Below are 24,224 nucleotides of genomic sequence, written 5' to 3'. Positions count from 1 at the left end.
TCCGTTTCCATCCTTACCCGTGCATGTGAGTGTAGACCATGAGATAGTGTTTCGCTGCAGCTCCTCATGAGAGATGGAGGTAGGCTGCTCTATACATTTTTGTTTTGCTTTCTTTTAAAATACAATAACTTTGTTATATTTAGTCCATTGTTAGTTTTATATGCACCATTGTATTTCTTATGACGAGATCTATAAAACTAGACCCATGATGCCTATACTTTAAAATATATTCTTTTATACTTATGTTGTATATATAGTAGCTACTTACGTATTTTATAGATTATGGTAATCAAAATAAGTGGACACTTGCTAAAACATAACTTACCGCATACTCGAAATTACACTTGACAGAAGCACATAATTTTAAATGAATTTGCGGAATAGATTAGTATTGTTGAGGCCTCGGGTTGACAATTTTTTGTGTTTTCTTGCTGATCCGAATATTATGATAAGTATTTAGGTATTTTGCGTAATGTTTTTTCTTTAGTTTTTATTTTTCTATTTGTCAATTTCAGTTTATTTTTCTAGTTGTCGATTTTTGTTTCAGTTTTATGTTTTTTATTATGTCTACTTTAGTTTTGAGTTTGTATTTGTCATTAACCGTTCAATTTTCTAGTTGTCAATTTTAGTTTCATTTTCTAGTAATTTTAGTTTTTGTAATATGTTTTAGTTTTAGTTTTTATTGTGTTTTGAAATTTAAGTTTTATTTCTAATTGTCAATTTATGTTTCAGTCTTATGTTTAGTTTTTTGTTTTTATGTGTCTACTTTAGTCTTTAGTTTCTATTTGTCAATTTTAGTTTTATTTTTTGGTTGTCAATTTCAGTTTTCGGTAATTTCAGTTTGTGTAATATGTTTCAGTTTTTTGTTTTTCATTGTGTTTACTTTAATTTTTATTATTTTAATTTTCAATTTCAGTATAATTTTTTGATTGTCAATTTGAGTTTCAGTCTTATGTTTTAGTTATTTATTTTTTATTGTGTTTACTTTAGTTTTTAGTTTCTATTTGTACTATTGAGCCACTTGTGATGAGATCTATGAAATAAGACTATGATGCATATGTTTCAAAATAGTTTGTATGTACTTACAACTTATGTTATATATGTAATAGCTATTTATGTATTAAGCGTGTAGCAACCTATACATTAACCTTCTAATAAATTATATATACTAGCAAGCGTGTAGCAACTTGTATTAAGCGTGTAGCAACTTATTTTTTATTTTTCAATATTTTTCATTTTTTACTTATTTGTATTATTGAGCCACTTGTGAGGAGATCTATGAAATAAGACCATGATGCATGTGTTTTAAAATAGTTTGTATGTACCGGCAACCTATGTTATATATGTAATAGCTATTTATGTATTCAGCGTGTAGCAACCTATATATTAACCTTCCAACAAATTATATATACTTGCAAACATGTAGCAACTTATGTATTAAGCATGTAGCAACTTATTTGTCAATTTCATTTTTATTATTTGTTCTCACTTTTAGTTCGAGTTTATTGTAATGTTTTGTATAATAACTTGCTCTCGTAGTTAACAGCTTATGCAATGCTTGTTTTATTAATTTGCCCCTCTATGTTGCAGCTTGTCTGGTTTTGAGCCGTTATTCTTATCAGGGGTTAGTATATTTATATAAATACAATTATAATAATTTTATTATATTCCCATGATAACAACTTCAGTATATTTTTTAGTAACAGCTTTAGTATTACATGGTAGTAACTTATTTGATAAATCTCTTAACATATATTTACACATAAATTACTCCTAAAATAATTTTTTTAAACTTAGGTAAATAGGGTCTAGTTTTGTTCGTCTCGTCACGTAGAAGACATCGGTGTAGACAGAATTAAAAACGAATATACCGTTTAAAATCTATAGCAATTCAAAGAAAATACGGAGTAGTATTTTGTTATCTTGGTTTGCGCGCTGCCTTGACCACATGGAGGCAACGGCGGCAACAGGCTTCTCGGGGCACAACCGCACAGGCTTGTCAGGGCGTATGCACTGTCGCACTGGCCTGCTGCGCGCTGGTCCCCGTGTGGGCTGGGTCTCACGCACGGGGTTGGGGTCGCGCGCTTCCGGTATGTGCGACGGGTCACGCTATATCCGCCTCCATATTATATTTGATAGGTGTAGCATGGGTACAAAATTACACTACGTATATACGATAAGATTCGCAATCTAGTTCCACGGTCGATGCTATTCCTATAGTAGGACTTATTTTTTCGTTTCTTATACAATACTCTCTACTCTAGTGTACTCTCTTTTTCTTTCCAAAACACACCGCTAAGGAGGCGTTTGGTTTGGCTTGCGGCGGTAGCTCTTGTTCCCAAAAGTTCAAAAGCCAACCAAAGGTCCTATGGTATATTTATAGCTTTTGCAAAAGCCAGTTTTTACGTAGTTCATTTTCTAAAGTAGGGGGAGAGCTGCTTCCATCGGCTATGGGGGTGAAAAATTACCCGCAATGCCATCCATTATGTACGTACCGGTTCGATTTGCTCATGACTCGTCTTCTTCCGCGTGAAAGAAATAGTGCCGTGTGGCAGGACCGCCCGAAATAGCATGTTTTTGGAGGCACTCGTCTTCTACCAGACACTAAGCACCCTGAAAGTAAGCTATATCGGACGAATTCTGTTGAGCACACCCCAAAGGAGAACTCGAATAATCCACGTTTTTTCTCCAGGATCCAATAATGAGAACGAGTTTACAATGCTTAGTCCATTTCATATAACCAGAGTTCTTAGAAATACATTATTACAATATTAAGTTCAGAATGTGAAATTTAAACAGCGGAATTATAATAAACATCTAATGGTAGAATACAAGGATCCGTCTATATCCACTAGAAGAATCCTCCACACAACAGCTATTCTTCAAGCTGTATCTGCAACATGGGTAAATAAACCCTGAGTACACAATGTAGTCGTAAGACTTACCCGACTAATGAGAATAATTTCCCGACTTTAAAGAATATGATAAACTTTATGGTTTGTTGGGTTTTTTTTTGCAAAAAGCAATACTAGTAGTGAATCCTTATGTATGTTTCTTATTAGCAATCATGATTAGTTTATTATCTAACCATTCTAGGTAAGCACATGTTCTAATTTCAAGCAAGACTTGAGCAAACAGATATATTTCATCATCTTTTATCTTTCAGTTCTTACTACGGTGCTAGATTATAGACAAGTCGTATCGGATTGCCTGGCGATTCGTGAATCAATATGCCCAGCTGGATACCCCGAAACACATGCCCTGCTTGTACCTCAGTCACAAGCAGGACCAACCCATCACTCTCCGGTCAAAAGGTCTAGGTCTCCGTCCAAACTTAGACTCCAAACCTCCACACCTGAGTCCTAGACTCAGTGTGGTGCTTAGACCTCCACCATCCCTGCTTCTAATCAGTCGGTCCAGAAAAGAGCCGAAACCCACGACAAGAGAGCAACGAGCCTTTCCTGCTCCCATAAACAAGTATGTGCTCAAGATAATAAGTCTGTGACCTGACTAGAATCCAATACAATAGCCGGTCCATAGCCGACACGGATAGGAAAAACAGTGTAACCAAGCTATGCCCCATTGGTCGCGGGACACAACCTCTTACAACCCACCAATACCCGTACCACATCCCTACCCGGTCTCCATTTCTTTTCATTGTTTTTATCCTGAGAGTGATAATAATAATCACCTATTGTGAGTAACGATAGGTTACTCATGCTACCAATAGTCTAAGCATAGCAGCTACTCGACCTATGCTAGTAGGACTCATAAGTAGGTTATCTATGCATGTAGTTTCTATACAATGCATGTAACATAAATGTACATCACATATATATATATATTCAATAATTATTCAAAATAAGGGTTATGCATCGGGGCTTGCCTTGGGCAGGCGTGGTGTCAGCTCAGTCAGTTAGTGGTGGCTCTAGGACCTCCTCTTGCATGAGGATATCCTCCTCGTACTCTTCAATCACCTCCTCGAACTCGTGATCTCCGATGGTCACGATCTCCGCCAACTCATTCTCTACATGCATGCGATGATAATGCAACACTTAGCAATTCGGCAACTGCAACTCTTAAAATAAGAATATATCTACCAAGCTACTAAGCTAACTCTAATGACTAGATGCTAAACTACCCATCCTTTCCACTAAACAGGTATGAAACATTCGAGTATTATCTTAGCAACAAAAAATGCATTTCTTACTTTATTTACGATTTCATATATACTAAAACAAGGAGTACTTAGCTACCCTATTTATCAACCTATTCTAAGGCTACAAAAAATTATAGTGAGCACATAATAATACAATGAACCTACTATAAAAATTTTATAGACAAAACTATTACCCATTTGCCATAAAAATTTCTACAAATACTAATCTAAATAATACTAAACACTCGCAATTGATTTAATAGGCCTCACCATCAACCTAGACCTACATATCTAATCATACCATCCGATAGACAATATTTTTAGGAGCCTACCAAAATTTATCTTAGAATTTTTGGACATTCAAGTGAATTGATATTAATTTCCAAAGTTCAGCTTAGAACTAAAATAAAAAGCTATTGCTATTTCTCTACGAAAAAGATAAACCAATTTTGGCCCAATGCGGCCCACGTGGGGCGCGGCTCGAAGCGGAATCAGCCCCGCGATGGGGAAGCCCGCGCGCGTTGGCATTTTCGCAAAAATACACTTGAGCTACTGGTAATTCAACCCGAGGTCCGTAACACTATTCCTACAGACTGCTCCTATGTAAATAAGCTCTTCCTCTTTCTCTCCTTTACAATGGCCTAGTCTTCTGGCCACCCCCCGCGCGCGCCGGCGATGGCATTGGATGGCCACGCCGGCCAGCTAGGACCCGTGTTGGCTCCACTAACGGGCCGACCCCCGTCTACAACCCTAGCACCTACACTAGCCTAGGTTATAGGAGCGGCAGAGCTCGCGGAAGTGGTGACCATGGTGTGTGGCCATGCGCGATAGTGGCATGGCCATGCCAGCCACCCTAAGCCATCGTGGGGTGAATTAGCTATGCTATAGCATCACTATCTTACCCTGGTTGTGGCCGCGGTGGTGGTTTGGCCAGAGGTTCCCCGAATAGGCTAGCCACGTGTTGGTGGTGGGACGCGGCGGCGCTCCAAGACGACGTGGCTACATCAGTGGCTATGCGCGAGGCAGAGAGGTGTATGTGGGGGGCGTAGGGCGAAGTGGGGATGGAGGCTAAACTAGAGGTGTAGTTGGATTGGCCTGGAAAGGTGAGCTAGAGGCTGCCCCTGGCCGCGGCCATACGTGGCCTAAAATGGTGCGAGGGAGAGGAAGCTCCCAAATTGGGGCTCGTCGTGATGTAAATCACAAAGCGGTGAGGTGGTGGTTGAGATGCTGGCGACCGAGCGCACCCATGAGCGTGAAGAATTGATGGCTAGTGCCCACGCTCTGGCCCTCGATGGCCACGATGTGACTGTGGTGAGCAAAGGTGCAGCAGGGGAAAATACGACGGCAGTAGTGGTGTGGTTGTGCACCCTGGCGGGACACGTATGTCATGACTGAGTACTTCTGTCCAAGGCACCAACGACGAGCGTGCCCTCCACAACCAGACACGTGCGCCCACAAGATGGGCAGGCATGGCATGGCCCACGCAGCCACAAGCGCCATTAAGGCGAGGCGATGATGCAAGCGCAAACGGGGGCACCCCATGTGCACGCCGACAACGTGCAGCAACAGCGTAGCAAGCAGCGATGAGGCGGCTCGTAGCGCAACACAATGAGCGACAGCGAGGCAGAGCAGCCATAGCGGGCAGCAACACAATAGCGGTTCAGCACGGCGGCCAGGGTAGGTGAAAGGGGTCGAGATTGGCGACTAGAGGGGGGTGAATAGTCCTTTTTAAAAATCTTAATCATGTTGGCTAACCGAAACAAGTATGGAATTAAAACTATCGGTCTAGCCAAGACTACACCCCTCTATATATATTTACTAGCACCTTGCAAAGATACTAATCATGCAACTAAGGTGCCGGGCTAGCTAGAGCTCTCCTAAACAATTCTAGGAGCAAAGTTACATAAACCTATGCCACTAGTACTTTAAGCAATAAGGGAGCTCCTATACTTGCTAGTAAGCAAAAGCACAAAGCTAACTAAGCTCACTAGCAATGCTCAATAACAAGGCAACCAATGCCTAATTAGAGAGAGCAAATACTTAGCTACACAAACTAAGCAATGTGACTAACAAGGTTACTAAAACCATATTAGCCACGCAAGGGAGCTACTTCTATGCTACATAAGCAAGAAGGTAATTAGCAAGCTACACAAGCTATCTAATTACAAGAGCAACTACACAAGCTTAATATGTATAAAAGTAATCACAAGCTTGTGTAATGGGGATGCAAACCAACGAGAAGAACAAGGTTGACATGATGATTTTTCTCCCGAGGTTCACGTGTTTGCCAACACGCTAGTCCCCATTGTGTCGACCGCTCACTTGGTGGTTCGGCGGCTAATTAGCATCACCTGCTAAGCCCACACGTCAGGTGCCACAAGAACCTACCCTTTGAGTGAGGATAGCTCAATGACACGCTTTACTAGAGTTGCTCTTCGCGGCTCCCGCGGGGCGAGCACAATGCCTCTCACAAGCTTTTCTCCAGAGCGCCGCACAAGCTTCTTGTGGGCTTCGACAGAGACCACCACCAAGCCGTCTAGGAGGTGGCAACCTCCAAGAGTAATAAGCACCATTGGCTTGCAACTCGATCATCTAGTACCACTCGATGCAACCTCACAATGCAATCACACTAGAATCACTCACTCACATAATCGGATGATCACTATCAAGTAGTATGAGATGGAGGGCTCCTAAGCACTCTTAAGCATGGACACAAAGTCCCCCAAGATGCTTAGCACCAGCCATGGCTGAAGGCCACTTCTATTTATAGCCCCAAGAGCTAAACTAGCCGTTTGAAAGGTCCTTATTTGGTTTTTGGTAATTGAGTGACAACCTAGGTGGACTAATTGTATTTATGTGAGATACACATGTGATTAGTCCACAGGTATATGTGTGTGAGCAACATATGCCATGAAGGTGAAAATGGCTTGGAAATATTGCAAAGCTCACACATGTGATGATGAAGGAGCTAAATGCACATGAGACATGACATTAAGTCATGTGATCAAGGTGGAGAAGATCAGGACAAGACTTGCCTTGATAGACCGGTTGCAAGCATGAAGGGCAAGTCGAAGGCTTTGGAGTGATGGACCATGTGGCGGTGAAGCTGAGCAAGATTTGGCGCCGATGGACGATAGCAACGGTGAAGAGCAAGTAAAGTCAAGATCGATGAACCAATATGATCATGTGATAATATAAAGTGGATCATATCATTATTGATTATGTTGGTGCATGTGTTACATCAACATTGGAGGAGATAGAATGGAATACGTAAGGCAAAGGTATAACCTAGGGCATTCATTCACCGGTCATAGGTGTGTAGAGAATTTTATGACCGAGTTTAGGATAGATGGCCATACTATTAAGAGGGGCAAACTTATTTGCATATCGGTCATCTAGTGCCACTCTAGTAATCTAACTTTGCATCATCGCTAGGATCGAGTGGCGGGCAAGTTGAGTGGCTAACATCCTTTGGGAAATGATTGTGAAAAGCTAACACACATACACATGGTGGTGTACACTTGGTAGTGTTGGCACATTACAAAGGAGATGGTGTTTACAGGGTTGAGATGGGTTGGGTCCCGCTCGGTGGGATTCGGCGCTTCAGGAAAATGGAATGCCTATTTTCTATTGCGCTGAATGCAATCTGTGTGGTTGGCTCATTGGAGCAAGGGTGAAGAAGTTAGAAGTAGTGAAAAACGAGTTGATCGCGAAGACGCTGGCGTCGGTCAACTAACTGGACGCTATGGTCTGAAAGCACCGAACGCTGGCAGGGTGCGTCCGGTCAGGCTAACATACGGTGACGCAGAAGCAGAGTGTGACCGGACGCTGGGCTATGTCCGATCAAGTGTGACCGGATGCGTCAGGTCGAGGTCGGTACCTTACTGGAAACGACGGACGCTGGGGTTCAGCGTCCGGTCAGTTGAAGCTGCTGCATCCGGTTCAGGTCAAGTGACCATTGGAATTCGGGACACGTGGCCATCTGTGGGCGACCGGACGCTGAGGTCCAGCATCCGGTCAACACGACCGGAGCGTCCGGTCGGCCCAATTTTGCCTAGTGAAGGGGGTGGTGGGGTGCGGGGGTAGGGGTAGGGGTAAGGGGTGGTAGGGGTGGTACGCGCTAGTTAGCCCTTGGGGCTATAAATAGAAGTGGCCTTCGGCCATGGCTGGTGCAGAGCACCTAAGGAGACTTAGTGTCCATGCTTGTGAGTGCTTGGGAGCTCTCCATCACACATATACATGATAGTGATCATTCGATTGTGTGAGTGAGTGATTCTAGTGCGATTACATCATGAGGTTGCATCTAGTGGCACTAGGTGATCAAGTTGCAAGCCGGTGATACTTGTTACTCTTGGAGGTTGCCACCTCCTAGATGGCTTGGTGGTGGTCTTTGTTGAAGCCCGCAAGAAGCTTGTGTGGCGCTCCGGAGAAGTGCTTGTGAGGGGCACTTATGCTCGTCCCGCTGGAGTCGCGAAGAGCAACCTTAGTAAAGCGTGTCATTGAGCTACCCTCACTCAAGGGGTAGGTTCTTGCAGCGTCCGACATGCGGGCTTAGCGGGGTGATGCTAATTAGCCATCGAACCACCAAGTGAGCGGGTCGATACAACAGGGACTAGCGTGTTGGCAAACACGTGAACCTCAGGAGAAAAATCATCGTGTCAACCTTATTCTTCCCGTTGGTTTGCATCCCCGTTACACAAGCTTGCAATTACTTTTATATATATTAAGCTTGTGTAGTTGCTCTTGTAATTAGATAGCTTGTGTAGCTTGCTATTACCTTCTTGCTTGTGTAGCATAGAAGTAGCTCCCTTGCGTGGCTAATTTGGTTTTAGTAACCTTGTAGTCACATTGCTTAGTTTGTGTAGCTAGTTTTTGCGCTCTCTAATTAGACATTGGTTGCCTTGTATTGAGCATTGCTAGTGAGCTTAGTTAGCTTTGTGCTTTTGCTTACTAGCATGTGTAGGAGCTCCCTTATTACTTAAAGTACTAGTAGCATAGGTTTGTGTAACCTTGCTCTAGAATTGGTTAGGTGAGCTCTAGCTAGCCCGGCACCTTTGTTGCTTGATTAGTATCTTTGGAAGGTGCTAGAGAACATAAATAGAGGGGTGTAGTCTTGACTAGACCGATAGTTATAATTCCGCACTTGTTTCGGTTAGCCGACGCGATTAATTTTAGAAAAGACTATTCGCCCCCCCTCTAGTCCGCCATCTCGACCCTTCACTGGGCAAAAGTCAGGCCGACCGGACGCTTCCGGTCGTGTTGACCGGACGCTGGACCTCAGCGTCCGGTCGCCTGATGACAGCCATGTGTCACCTGCGTTCAACGGCATTCTTCTAATCTCAACGGTCATCTTTTAACCGGACGCAGCAGCTTTAACTGACCGGATGCTCTGGCAAAACTGACCAGACGCAGAAGCCTCAGCGTCAGGTCATTTCCAGTAAGCTCCCCGAGGCATATTTCTTTGACTGGACGCATTCGGTCCACCTTGACCAGACATAGACCAGCGTCCGGTGCAATACCCTTGGTACTGTGCAGACCCGTCAGTTTGACCGGACGCACGCTGCCAGGGTCCGGTGCTTTTAGACCCAGCGTCCGGTCAGTTGACCGACGCCAGCGTCTTCGCGATCAACTCATTTTCACTTCTAACTTCTTCACCCTTGCTCCAATGTGCCAACCAACAAGAATTTGCATCCGGCCGCAATAGAAAATAGGCATTCCATTTTCCCGAAAGCGCCGAATCCCACCGAGCGGGACCCAAACCCATCTCAACCCTACAAACACCACTATGTGTATGTGTGTTAGCTTTTCACAATCATTTCCCAAAGGATATTAGCCACTCAACTTGCCACGCCACTCGATCCTAGCGATTGATGCAAAGTTAGATCACTCGAGATGGCACTAGATGACCGATATGCAAACAAGGTTTGCTCCTCTTGCTAGTACGGCCATCTATCCTCAACCCGGTCATAAACTTCTCTACCCACCTATGACCACGTGAAATGAAATTCCCTAGGTTATAATACATTTGTCTTGTGCATTCCATTCCATCTCCTCCAATGTTGATGCAACACATGCATCAATATGATCAGCAATGATATGATCCACTTCATATCATCACGTGATCATATTGGTTCATCGATCTTGACTTTACTTGCTCTTCAACCGTTGCCATCATCCATCGGCGCCAAGTCTTGCTTCAAGCTTCATCACCGCCACATGGTCCATCACTCCAAAGCCTTCGACTTGCCCTTCACGGCTTACAACCGGTCCATCAAGCCAAGTCTTGTCTTGATTTTCTCCGCCTTGATCACATGACTCAATGTCATGTCTCATGTGCATTTAAGCTCCTTCATCATCACATGTGTGAGCTTTACAACATCTCCAAGCCATTTCACCTCCATAGCATATGTTGCTCACACACATGTACCTGTGGACTAATCACCTGTGTATCTCACATAAACAAATTAGTCCACCTAAATTCGTCACTCAATTACCAAAACCAAACAAGGACCTTTCAGTAGGGGACTTACGTAGTGGCGGGCATTGCGTGGGCCGACCCGACTAGCCATGACGGCCAACCGAGCATGGCTAGTGCATGCGCATGGGTGTCCGACGCAACAATGTCGTAGCTTGGGAACACGGTGATCGTGCCCATGCGAGGGAAACGACCGAAGACGTGCCGTGCACGTTTTTTTAAAGTGTTCACAAAAACTAAACCGTTGATCCCATTCCAAAACCACCTGTGCCATCACTTAGAGGGTACATTAGGTCACTAAAACAACCCATAAGACTACCCTACTTTTTAACCAGATTGCCTTACAAAATTACCAAACATTGCAATGTCTAGCTCCCCAAAAGTTCATGAAATCTTCTAAGTGTTGAATGACTTTCTATTCCTAGTTGCCTTTCCAAACCTTAGGATATAAGCTAGCAACATTATTTATCAACACCAAGTATTTCATTATCATCTATAAGTTTATACTTCCACTTTATTTAAGTGTTGCATATATGTTTCTATATTATTTTTGTTCAATAAAAATTGGTTCACAACCCTACTTGATAATTACGCGAATCATGGAATAACTTTCCGATTAACATTCTATTGATCCTTCTACGTTACGACAATTCACCTACTCATTCATCACATATGCATTAACACACAAATATGATGTGCATGAACATGTTTTTTAGATGATTAATGGTGTAACACTAAGGGTGTTACACGTTGCTCCTCCGCAAGCATCTCGGGCCACGGCGCATCTCCCCTTCGGCAGCCCTCTCCCCTTCGATGGCCCCTCTCCACGCAAGCAGGATTGGCCAGCGATGCATCTCTCCCCCACTTGCTTGCTCTCACTCTCCCTCTCTCACCATCTCCCAGGCGCACATGCCATTGCCTCCCGCATGAGCTCCGCCAGCCAAATTCACCATCACCAAACCACCTCCACCTGATTCGCCGCCCACATAGCTCTATCTTGACTCCCTCCTTCTTCCCCACTGGTTTGCACCGTCGCTCGTCTAGGGTTGAGGCCCCTCGGGCCAGTTTTTTGTTGCTGTACCACCATTGCCGCCCGAGCTCAAGCTCAGCGCGGGCCAGGCCATCTTTGGTCGTTTCTCTCCCTCCTAGTGCTTGGATCTAGGTACGGCCCCATCCCTAGCACCGGCGGGCGCTAGCGCGGCCCCATCCCCAGCACCGATAGGTATAAATGTCCATGCAACCTGAGGCACACGACACAGCACGAAGCCCGCTTTTTAGCCCGACACGAGCACGACACGGCCCGATGACATGTGGGCCTACGTCAGCCAGCCCAGTAGTGACCTGGCCACCCCCTTTCCCCCTTCTCACTCCACTCCTCCCCATGACCCAGCGTGCTGCGTGGCCTAGAGTCTGTCTATCCCCACCTCCCCCCTCCTCATATATAACACACGCCACGGCCACAGCGGCTCACACCCAAAAACACTAGCTCATTTCATTCGCTGTCTCGCTCGCCTCGCCTCGCTCTCGTCTCACGGCTCTCACCTTGCCTCGCTCTTGGGTCTCACCCTCGTAGTCTCGCTCTCGGCTTTGTCCTCTCTGACTCCGATGAGGTGACCTTGATGATCCACCTGCCACCGGTGAGCAGCTCCCTACTCCTCCTACCTGATCCCTCCCTGCTCCCTCTCTGCCTCTCTCTTTTCCCTATCCCTATCTCCCTCTAGATCTCGGCGATTATGTGAGTTCATGTCCCCGTCTGCCCCTCCTCCTCCGCTCCCTGTCCTTCTAACTAGCGTGTCATCTTCTCTGGATGGTCCTCGTCTTCTTCGGCATCGGGCTTCGATTATGTAGGTACATTCCTAACCCTAACCCTAACCCCGCTTGCCACCGACGAGTAGCTCCCTACTACTCCTAAGTCCTACCTGATCCCCTCTCTGCTCCCTCTCCGCCTCTTCCTTCTCCCTATCCCTATCTCCCCTCTAGATCTGGGTGATTATGTGAGTTCATGTCCCCATATGCCCCTCCTCCACCGCTCGCCGTCCTTCTAACCTTACTGTCGTCTTCTCTGGGTGGCCCTCATCTTCTCCGACACCAGGCTCCGGTTGCGTAGGTATATCCCTAACCCTAACCCTAACCCTCCTCTTCTTCCATTGATGAATAGTTTGTGGCTGAGTGTTGGTCTGTTGGATGAGAATGAAAAGAATTTTGGAGTTTGCTTAGTTCTTGACTTAGAAGTTAGAATCTGAAAAGAATTTGTGATCAGTTTGACAGTTTATGAATCTGTGATCAATTTTACACTTTGTGACTTAGAAATTCTTGACTTGTGAGTTGAGATTTTGAAATTTGAATGAATGAATCTGTGCTAACTGTTGGATGAGAAGAATTTGAGGTGACTTACGATCACTAGGCTTTGGGCCGGCCCGGCCCGCAGTTCTGGCCGTGCTTCCGGGCAAGCATGGCACGAATTTCGGCCCGTAGGGCCGTGCTTGGGCCAAAGGCCAGGCACGACGCCTGGAGGGCACAGCACGGGAGGCACGACGTGCCGTGCTTGGCCGGGGCCCGTGCCGGGCCGGGCCGGCCCGACCCGTTGGCCAACTATACCGGCGGGCGCTGGCGCGGCCTCGTCTCGTCCCCGCAAACAGGCCCTAACTATGCTATCTAATTCCATTTAGCAGATCATCCCTGAGGCCATGGTATTAGGGCCGTCCCAGTTTTCTTGCTAAATTTTTTCTTCTTTCAGTTTCTTCTTTTCTTTAGATTACATAGTACAACGGAGACGGTCACAATATATGCACACTCACCCCTATAAACCCACGCACGTAAACCCTACCCTTATGATCATCTTCGAAGACTGGCTTGGCAAATCCTTAAGATGAGATTGACGAAGTCACCACAGGCGCCTCGCTGTCTACGAGAACGTCAGCTACATCTGAAAGCATAAAGTCATTAAATCCTGGAATATTTGTTCTATGGGGGGTCGAACCCAGAACCTCAGGTGCTACCAAGGCTCTTGTAACAACTATGTTATAGGCATCAACCTACACATTCTATATATTATAAACAATTTTTTAAGTTGAGAAGTTGTCTAAAACAAATTAAGTAAATATATTGTACCAGATAAGTTATGTATAACTTTTTTGAAAGATGTTAACGAAAATTTATCTATATAAGTTACATTATTCGTAAAATTTTATTATATAAAAGTTACGCTAGAAAATATATGTTGACCATTTTTTATGCTAAATTTGTCCACTTGCAGTTAAAAAAAATGTTGGGTTAAAAGCGTTATATAGAAAAGTGAAAGTTACCATAAGTTTTGTTTGCTGATAGTTATGAACAAAAGTTGAGTTACAAATGTTACATGAATATGAAAGCCTCGGTGAACACTGAGTTATACTCTGGTCTCTCTATATAAGAAAATATCTATGTTTATACTGTGCTCTGTGTATATATAATGATCGATAAAATATTTTTCAACTCGTATTATTTATCACCGAGCTTATTCAAGACGAGTCTACGAGGCCTAAACTGAAATATTTGGGAAATATGGGCTACTCACTCATTGGACTCTCATGTAGGCCCAACCCAGCTCCAAGTCGCCCTTCGCCTGCAGGCTGCAGCACTTCTCTGCCACCGGCGGCAGTAGCTGACGGCAAGATGCCGTTAAACCGCGGCTTCCTCCCTCTCACAGTCACAGTCTCGTTCACTGCCCGTGCCGCCTAGGCGCCTACACACTTTCGTCGCCAATGGCGGCTCCCGTCCGGGCCCTCCCGCTCCCGTCGCCCGTCGCGTACCCCCGCATGTCCTTGCGGGGCCGCAGCAGCTGCAGCCGGCGCCGCGCCCCCGGAGTTCGCGCGGCGGCGTCGGCGGCGGCGGCGGAGGGTGCTTCGCGGGCGACGGAGCCCGTGGCGGTGGTCGGCGTAGGCAGCCGGAAGGACGCCGTCATTGACTTCTGCCTGGGCTCACGCACGCTGTCCTCCACCCCCATCCGCTTCTGGTACGGAACCGACATCGAATTCCTTAACTCCAACACTGCATTGTCTGGCGGTGTACGCGATGCGGACCTCGTTTTTGGCCTTCAGACCACCTTGGCGTGCCCAGTGTTGTTCAGGGGACTCGTGATTTGTAGAATTGGAACCCCATCTAAGCGAATTGATCAATTGCCGAAGTTAATTTAGTGTCTGACTTTGATTTCCACCGGTGAAATTTAACGTGGAATCATCAATGTGTGTTCCTCCATGATGCTACAATATTTTTTGGAAATATGTAGTTTGCAATTTGCCTTCCCGTAGTGCTTTCGGCCAAACAGAATGGCATAATATTACCCTGCTGTGATTTTGGTGATTTTTGCTCACCATCAGTTTTTTTGTTACTATAATCATTACTTCACCAAGTATTAACCTAACATGTTATTCGACATTGTGAATTTGAAGATTTTCTGCTTACCAGATTAATATTGGGGCGAGCAGGGAGTTGTTTATGAGATTTAATTGGTTATTTTTTTTGTAGTCATAGTACAAAGAACCTTCCTGCAGCATATGGTAACCTTTTTTCTTTGATGGAATCACTGAAATTGCAAGCAAATGCCTTAGTGAACTAACCCATGGCCCATTTCCTAGTGCATTCTTACACACTATTTAGTGTGGTGGAACATTGGTTCCTTTACAATTCTGCAGAGTGCAGACTGCAGTAGGAGTTAGAGTTGTCTCCTGTGCACTAAATAGTAAATACTTCTAAAGTGTGAAACAGAAGCATGAAATATTTGGATACTAATATGTTAATTCGTGAGCTAATTAAGGACTGCATCTTGTACCTTGTCGCTTGATGTACTTGCATTTCCTAATTCAATGTAACGAATTCTTGAAAGAGTACATTGATCCATCTATTTTCACAACAAATTCAGTGTACTGTGCAATTTCTCTGTATTAATATCTCTTTGATTATATAGCTGTGATTACCCATTGACACATAAGAAGATTAATCTGCTAGGACAGATCCCTTATTTTGTTGAGTATAAGCTTTGCATTTTCAAATGAAGTGCATGTTTGCTACTCTTAGTTGTTTTTGCATTTATCTTCTTGTTTTATTCTTTAAAAAAAATTAAACCATCTCTGAATTTTGTTTCAGGACAGTACATGTGATTGATAATTCTAAAGTTCAGTTAATACAAAAAGGTCATGGAACTGGTACTGCATCTTTCATGGACTCAACTTCTTGAGTTGATTCAACGTTTTTTATGCGTACATGGTTTTGTGGTTTTCATTCTCTATCTACTATCTTTAGCATGAAACTGACATCTCTCTGTTTTTCAGATGCAGTGTTCAGAGACTTGGAACCTCCCTTATTTCTTCATCTGTGCCCGCCTGCGGTTATTCTTGTTTGTGCACTTCTCATCTTTCTTTTTGACACCATATGTTGCTCTCATACTGTTCGGCCTTAGGATATTGAGTGTGCTTAGATATTGTGCTATATCCCTTACCACTTGGTTGTATAATGTTAATGAAACACATGCTACAATTGATTTTTGTCATTTGGGACTGAGATCTAACCGCATATTTTGCTATGACTTTTAAATTTAGGTTTCTAGTGTGGGACAAGATGCTGATCATATTACTGCAATGGAGCTTCTTAGCGCTGTCAAATCTGCTGGTAATCTGGCTGCATCAATATTTTTGAAGCCCTTCTGCTTTGAGGGACAAAGAAGGCAAGTAGAGGTAAAAAAAACTTCTGCAGAAATTTTCTTTGTTTTCCATGAACAGTGAACTTTGTGTGTGCAGGTTGCTTAAAAGATGTATAAGTTCTTATAATTTACTATTAATTTCGTCTTCTGCAGGCAGCTGATTTGATTGGCAAACTTCAAACGTGCTCAAACTTTCATATTGGTAACACATTTCTAGCCTACCTTTTACAGCCATGCATTAATGTTTTGCACTATGGCATGAGAGAGTAAAAAAGATTAATAAAAGTTTTTCTCACTCTGTCCTATTTGGGCTTTACACTGCTTCCTTCATAATTGACCTATACTAAGGACTGATATTTCACTAGTTGTGCCTTATGCTCCCGAGTCCCGATTCCTGGATCGTAAGTTTGTAGGCCCTGGTGCGCATATGTCCCACCAAAGGTTGAGATGATGATAAGAAGAAAATGGATGCTGCTTGACATGCTAAACTTAAGTTTTACAATGAGATGGTGAAACTATTCATTATGACAAGCTAAGTGATTTTTGTCCTTCCAGTAATATAATAACACTTCTTTGGTGGTGTGGATATTGATGAATGATGATTGGTATATATACTCAATGTATCAATTTATTCTGGAATCTTGTGGTCTAGTTCTGTTTGTTCTCCATGCAATATTAACATTATTGTAGTTAGCCACATCCAAAAACAACTTGTAGTCTAAAAAATTACAGTTTCATCTATACTTCCACAGTTATTGAAGCTGATTCATTGCTTGAGACGGAAGTGGAAACTCTTGCTGAAGCTTTGGAAAGTGCCAATGATGCTGTCCTGTCAATTATTAGCATGATATCTATCATGATGTCTGTGAGTCTTAAATCCTTCTATGCTGTGCTTTGATTTGAAATATTGCACTCTACTTTTTCATCCCATTCTTCTCTAAATATCAGGGTTACAATAAAATGTTCTGGAGTTCCCTTAATGCACAAATTAAGGAAGTCGATCCTGAGGATGTAGCCAAGGTAATTAAGATATTTCCTTACTATTAAGTTCCATCATCTTGACAATAGCTTTTCTTAAATGATCCTTACAGTCTACAGCTTAACAGCTACTCAGAAGCTATGGGGAAGCTATAGTTGGCTTTGGTGCTGGTTATAACATCCAGTCAGCAATTAAGCAGGCGGTCTTCCAATGTCCATTTCTTCGTGGTGGCATAAAGGTGGAATTGATTTTCTTTTTTTGTAACTTTTAATGTGTTTATTCTATATTCTATATGAAATGTTAAAAGGAAAAAGGAAATTCGTTTATGTTTTGGCATCCTGACTTAAAGGGTGCCTGTGCAAAAGGGCGTACCCAGTACAGAGAGCTCCCGCTCTGTGCGGGCTCTAGGGAAGGGTGTCAGTGGCAAGTCTTACCCTCGCCTGTGCAATGCGAGGAGACTGCAACTCGAACCCGGGACCTTCCGGTCACAGACGGTAAGACTCTACTGCTTGCACTAGGCCCGCCCTTCAAAGGCTGCGTGTGCAAAAAGGCCAAAATCTACTCTACATATGCATCAATGCAACTTGTATATCTGTGGAAATTTGTAGCCAAATCTTTGTGCTGCTTATATTTTGACTGTACTGATTTGTTTATATATCATTTTTGTGTAGGACTTGAACAATGTGGTTTCCTCTCCCTTACAACTGCTCGGGTGTTGTCTGAAGGTGACATGATCTCCATTTTGCACATCTTTCGTCGAGTTACTGGGTTCACCAAAGATATTATATTTTCGAGAAATTCTGAACCTGATTTAGAGCCAAAACTGATAGTAGTTTCTCTTCTAACTATCCGGTAAGTCATCGCATAGCAGCTGATGCAGAAAATTTAAATAACCGGCCTGATTTTCAATGAACCCTTTCATTTATCATTCCTTAATCATAGTCCATGACTTTAATGTATGCTTTATATCATCTCGTATTTTGTTAAGTAAATCTTCCAAGCCAAGGATAATCAAGCAGGGCTAAATCTTTGAGTTGTATTGCATGTGTTGACTATCTGATTGGTATATGAATAACAAACTGAACCTGTGATCTTGGGATAAATGTACAGCTGTGTGTTTTTTAGTATAACACTTTTAGCAGACATGAGCATGAGTTTCTTACCCCTTGTATGACATGGTAGTATATTCAGCTATTCCCTTCCCATTTCTCATCACATTCTTACTCTGAGACTCTCATCTATTTTGGTGGGTAGTGTTATATACTTTCTCACAGTTCACATAACTACTATGGTGCAATCTTTATCACCTTTAGGGCCTGTTTGGATTCTCCCCTCTAAACTTTAGAGCTAAAGCTCCAAACAAGAATGGACCGAGTTCGGAACGATGATATACGTGATCGCCTAGAGGTAGCACCAATTGAAGAAAAGCTTGTCCAACATCAGTTGAGGTGGTTTGGCCATATCCAAAGGAGACCTCCAGAGGCACCAGTGCATTGTGGAGTCCTAAGCCAAGCTAATAATATGAGGAGAGGTAGAGGAAGACCGAAATTGACATGGGGGCAGGCAATAAAAAGAGATTAGAAAGCTTGGTATATACCTAGAGATCTATGTTTGAATAGGAATACTTGGAAAGCAGCTATTGAAGTGTCTGAACCATGACTTGGGGCTCTTGGTGGGTTTCAACTCTAGCCTATCCCAACTTGCTTGGGACTAAAAGGCTATGATGTTGTTGTTGTTGTTGTTGCAAAGCTCCAAACAAGTGGTCTAAAGTTAGCTCTAAACTTTAGCCCACCTCACATTAGAGCTTTAGACCTCAAAAGTGAGCTAAAGTGCTCTAAAGTTTTTAAAGCTCTAAACTTTAGATCTGGGGATCCAAACAGGCCCTTAGTGAAGTCTTTATAGTTGTGGTATCTGATGCCTTTTCCACTTTTCATGGTTAAAAGATTGTCCTGCCATTTTATTGGAGGACCTTCAATTTCTCATTGTTTTCTTGAATAAGGGTATATTTGAAAGAACCATTAATTGATTACTTTTTTCATCAGTTGGTACTTTCTATATTTAAACAGATATGTGCAAAAAATAGAGTGTGACTCTCATTTCTTTCTGATGTGGTCTCATGATGTTACGGATTTCAGCTTTTTATGTGATTGTAGTGTTAATAAATATCACTATAGACTAGTCTAGCAGCATATGTAGTCTAAAAAATAGCTGCGCAAATATTACTACATTTTACTCAATGATGAGATTTGAATTTGTGCTAGGTCAGATATACTGTTATGTATTATGCATAGAAAATTAACTTATACAGTTTTTCTTTACTCACCCATTGGTGACAATTGTTGATATTAGTGGTTGATTATGTGCTGCAATATTTTTTTTTACAGAAACCATTATGATGAAAGTGTTTCCACAGTACAAGAGGGCTTTCTTTCAAATTTGGCCTTGCATTTTCCTTTTATATCCTCTCTTATGGGAGGAGATATCCCTGAGCAGAAACAAATTAGGTCGAAGCATTCCTTTAATCAACTGCCTGACAACAGATCTAATTCTGTAGAACAAGACGAATTCTCACAACTTTCTAATTGGTCATCTGATGCTACTGTTTCCAAATTATTTCCTGAACAATTTGAGGATTTGGAATCTGTGAGGTAACTTACGGACTTGGCTTCTTTCCTTTTGTCCCAGGAAAGCTAGTTCCTTTTTTTTTAAAAAAAATTTATTGTTATGACCAAGCATGCCCACTGCAATTCTGTCTTAGAGGCAGTAATGACAGGAATGAGAGAATAAAGCTAGAATCTCTGGAAGGTAATTTGGCAGTTACTGGAGAAATGAGCAAAGACGATAACAGAGGTAAAATTGTTTGTGTGCACCACGTCCTTTGTTTTGTTTGCATGTGCTTTTCTAACTTAAGTTTTATTGACAGAGCATTTAGTTTCACAGCAGGAACATCGTTTCTTGAGCAACTCCCCTGGTTTTGATATTGCACAATTGTGGGCTAAACAGCATGCGATGGCAAGTGGAAGCAGTAAAAATGATAAGCTTGATATTGTCGCTCATCCTGTTGGTGTAAAACTTAGCAAAGTTCAGTCTGATCATTCTCCAAATACGCAGCCTGAAACTCTTGGTGCTGACACAACTGTTGCTACTGGACATGCTGCCTTTGGAGTACCATTTTCTGATGTTCGTTTGGAGAAAGTAATGGACGTGTGTAGTTCTGCGGTCACATTTCTGAGGAATAGAATGGATAGGTCTCGAAAGCGTGGCTCAAACTCAGTATCCAGCCGGGCTGCCCTGGTGCTCCTTAGTTTCTCTCTCTCCTGCATACTTACCTTGAATGTCATGCTGACACAGTTTGTTATAAGCTTCATTCCTTGTTTGGACACCAAGGGGAAGTAGTTAGCTTGCCCAGATCATATCAACTTAGAAAAGTGCAACATATTGTTTTTTTCCTTGTTTATTACATTCAAAGATAAGGAGGTTTTTTGTTGTTTATTTGGATTTCAGATTCCATATAGGTTGACGAAGAAGGCACAGTTTACTAATCCAAAAATGGATAACTGTGCACCAAAATCATCCTCGTAGTTTCCTCTGGAGCTTCTCATAATGTTTTGCAGCCTCCCTCATCCATTCCATGTGCATAGCTAGCTCAGTAGCTCCCTTTTCTTGTGGTATTAAGATGGGTTTTCCATTCAGTTACATTTGTGCATCTAGGGTGTTATGTACTACTTAGATGTTTTATCAAGGTGTCTTCTGTTAACTCCTTTTTTCTGGTGTGATAAAAATCCTCACATGATGTCAATGCAAACACAATTAGCTCAAGATTTAACTTTGTCGTTAGTGCTGTTTTTCTGTTTCTACTTTTCTGGAGGAAAAAAAGTTTCATTTCAGCCAGAATTTGGAAAACACTTGTGTCTCTTTGTTATGAATCTGCATGTTCTATGGGCCTTAGATTCTGTAATCCATCAGTTTCCTTGTAGGATGCAGAAAGAGAACCAGAAAAGACATGGAGCCCCATAGTTGAAATATGTTATGGAGGGGGAACTTATAGAGGTAGATGCCAAGGTGTCCCTGAAGGAAAGGTGAAATCGGATCACATGTTCTATCCAACTTATCTGGCAAATTCAACAATCTTACCTTGCTAAACGTTACAGGGACGTCTAACCTTCAGTGATGGAAGCTTTTATGATGGACTCTGGAGGTATGGTAAGAGATCTGGTTTGGGGACTCTATTTCACAGTAACGGTGATGTATATCATGGGACATGGAGGGATGACCTTATTCATGGAAAGGTATGGCAGTATGTTACAGTCGCTTTCATCTTGCACATCGCAGCTGTGAAATGGAAACACTAGCAGACTGCTTTTCAGATTTACTGTTAATTTATATACCTGTTAAGCATGATTGCCATGTGCTTAGGGCTATTTCTTCAGGATTTTTTTTATTTGGCATCTTTTATATAAAGACCGTTTGTCTTGAATTCTTGGTTGTAATCCAGCCATGAAATATCCAAGCACCTTAACTTATTCAAGCTGCAAATTCTGAACATTTATTTTGTATCAAGTTGGACAATGTAACACTCTTTACACTCCATGTGATTTACTTTCTGTTTGACGAAAAAAGGTCCAATTTATTGACTTACCCCCGACCCCCAATCTAGGGCTGGTACTATTTTCATTGCGGTGACCGCTGGTTTGCAAATTTTTGGAAGGGGAAGGCTAATGGCGAGGGTAGATTTTATGCCAATGATGGGAGTATCTTCTTTGGCCATTTCCAAAATGGATGGCGCCATGAGGAGAGCCTGTTGGTAGATGCAAATGGATCAAGGTTTCTCTCGGGTATTTTGTTCCATATGTTCTAGAAAGAGTACATTACATGATCTGTATATTCTTTTGACCGAAAAGGGGGACTTGACTTCATCATTGATCATGATTACAGGTGGATTGAAGTTTGGGCTGATGGTGTACTTATTGACAGAACTAAAATGGAGAAATTAGGTTCAGATCTAAATATATTTTTCCAGATATTTCTAAAACTTCGCTTCTCACATGGTAGGGGGCTACGCTTCAAAATCTCAGATGTTGCAAGGCACACTGGTTCGGAGCCTCTCCACTGTACACGAAGTCATTCAATTTTCAGTCTTGAAAGTCGTAAATAGGTGCCTGTTGGAAGCACTGTTGAAGTTTTGATGCCAAATTTCAAAGGGGCAGACTGTAGCCATTTCAGTAAATACCACTAGAAGTATGGGAGGAGGCTTTTGTTCATACGGCTGATGTACCCAGCTGGGAACAGCTACCCAACTGTACCTGAACGTGAAGTGTGTTTGATTAATTCCATTGATAACCCCTAGATATTGTCTTCCCAGATTAGGGTGGTCTGTACATGGATGAACAAGCTCTCGTGGCCGTGCTCCTTATTTCCAACTGAGTGCTTGAGTTTCCACAAATGTGGGCCAAAATTGTATCCTTTCCCCTTTTTAAATGTTTGCATCAGTATCATCTACCCGTTCTTGTTTAAATAATAATATCTTGGTCGAGTTTACTCATTTCGTGTTGCTCAATCAATGTCGGCATCCAATAATTTGAAGCTTCATGTAGGAATCATCATGAAAAAGTTGGTGTAACAGAAGGTCAAAGAGATGCTATCCATTGCGTAGATTGAGCGCAGCTGTTTCTCTTTCAGTTTGGCACGCAGTGCAGTTGGTTCACGGCTTGGATGTGGATGATCGGAATCAGATGAATGCTAATGGAACCCTGAAGGTATGTTATTCTGTTTAGTTGGGAGAGAAGTTTGGGTGTTTCAGTCAGTGAGAGGCAAATCGTCTGTGCAGACAACGACACCCCTTCTTTTTTGGTAATGTGAGTGAAAGGAACTCTTGAATTATACTAGACTAGAGTTTATTCAATTGTTCTGGGTGGACAGCTTAGGAGCTCAAGTGCTACCCGCCTTCTTGATCTGGACGGTATGAGCATCGACCACATTCATTCCATCCACTGCCTTGCTGTTCCAAAATCTGAGTAAGCAACGGAGGGCCGGGGATCTTGCCGAGTAGCCCCGAGATACGCCTGCATGAGAAAAGAAAATTTATCACTAGAGTCTAGTCACGTTTCAAGTGGTTCCAGGTCTCTCTTGCGTGCTATCGCTTCCTGGAGCTGCTATAGCTGATTGCTACTAGTATATTGCGGTATTCTCATATCGGATGCACAAGGGCAAGGGCTTGCGGATTGAACTCGCGCAGTCGCGCCGCGACTCTATGAGGATGCAGTTTGTTTTCATCTCCCCTGACAATCCGGTCATTTGTCCCTTTGCGCCAACCTTCATCTGTGTCACTGTGTGTTCCCTGGCCCCGAAAGGAAATTGAATTTACGTACAATCCGGCAGTGCCACGCTTATACTTGGCCATTGGGCCGGCCCGGTCACCGGACAGGCATGGCCCGGAGGATGTCGGGCCGGCACGGCACGCCGTGCCTCCCGTGCCGTGCCGCTGCGGGCCTCGTGCCTAGCCAACAGCCCAAGCACGGGCCTGTGGGCCTAAATCCGTGCCGTGCCGGCCTGGTAGGCACGGCCAAATCACCAGGCCGTGCCAACCCGAGGCCCGTAGGGTTCAAAAACACATTTACACATCAAAAAATTCATCTCAACAAGAAGTATTCAAATTTGAAGTATTTTTTCCTAGAAGAGCTTCAAACTAAAACCAAAACCATACACACAGAGAACAAGAGGAAATTAAAAGGATAACTGAGTTGTGTGCAATGCTGCCTCATTAAAAACCTTTCTAGGTAAAACTCATTCTTGTGAGAAACCCCAGAAAGGGAAAAAGAGTGCAGCACAGCTCTTATAAGTCTTAAACATGTTCAAAGATTTACATGATACATCACAGATACAGATCATAATCAAGTCTGAGGCTCTCAACTCACCTCTCAAGTCTCTCAATCTC

The 24,224-nt window shown here is 43.1% G+C and overlaps 1 protein-coding gene across 4 annotated transcripts; it reads left to right on the top strand.

Moving 5' to 3' along the window:
* Nucleotides 1-14,277: 14,277 nt before the first annotated feature.
* On the top strand, nt 14,278-22,364 carry LOC136542257 (protein ACCUMULATION AND REPLICATION OF CHLOROPLASTS 3, chloroplastic-like). 4 transcript variants are annotated; one of them, XM_066534602.1, is made up of 16 exons: nt 14,279-14,628; nt 15,759-15,817; nt 15,944-16,008; nt 16,211-16,345; nt 16,465-16,513; nt 17,064-17,176; nt 17,260-17,331; nt 17,418-17,528; nt 17,640-17,784; nt 17,962-18,142; nt 19,675-19,938; nt 20,064-20,140; nt 20,214-21,369; nt 21,442-21,579; nt 21,999-22,125; nt 22,226-22,364. In XM_066534602.1, the coding sequence occupies exons 1-13, from the start codon at nt 14,378-14,380 to the stop codon at nt 20,684-20,686; spliced, it is 1,995 nt and encodes a 664-aa protein (XP_066390699.1). In that variant the 5' UTR covers nt 14,279-14,377; the 3' UTR covers nt 20,687-21,369; nt 21,442-21,579; nt 21,999-22,125; nt 22,226-22,364. The 4 variants fall into 4 exon arrangements, with proteins under 4 accessions (XP_066390700.1, XP_066390701.1, XP_066390699.1 ...); XM_066534601.1 differs by having other exon boundaries at nt 14,280-14,628; nt 20,049-20,140; XM_066534603.1 differs by lacking the exons at nt 21,442-21,579; nt 21,999-22,125; nt 22,226-22,364 and having other exon boundaries at nt 14,278-14,628; nt 20,024-20,140; nt 20,214-20,269.
* The last annotated feature ends 1,860 nt before the right edge of the window (nt 22,365-24,224 follow it).

This window comes from Miscanthus floridulus, chromosome 3 (assembly GCF_019320115.1).
Source record: "Miscanthus floridulus cultivar M001 chromosome 3, ASM1932011v1, whole genome shotgun sequence".
Taxonomy (NCBI): domain Eukaryota; kingdom Viridiplantae; phylum Streptophyta; class Magnoliopsida; order Poales; family Poaceae; genus Miscanthus; species Miscanthus floridulus.
This window is presented reverse-complemented; position numbering and strand designations above follow the sequence as displayed.

Excerpts from the sequence above, each read along its gene's own strand:
- LOC136542257 (XM_066534601.1), top strand. The coding sequence starts at position 14,378 with ATGGCGGCTCCCGTCCGGGCCCTCCCGCTCCCGTCGCCCGTCGCGTAC. Across the intron at positions 17,529-17,639 it reads TTCTTCGTGGTGGCATAAAG|GGTGCCTGTGCAAAAGGGCG; the intron begins GTGGAATTGATT and ends CCTGACTTAAAG. Across the intron at positions 17,785-17,961 it reads GGACCTTCCGGTCACAGACG|GACTTGAACAATGTGGTTTC; the intron begins GTAAGACTCTAC and ends ATTTTTGTGTAG.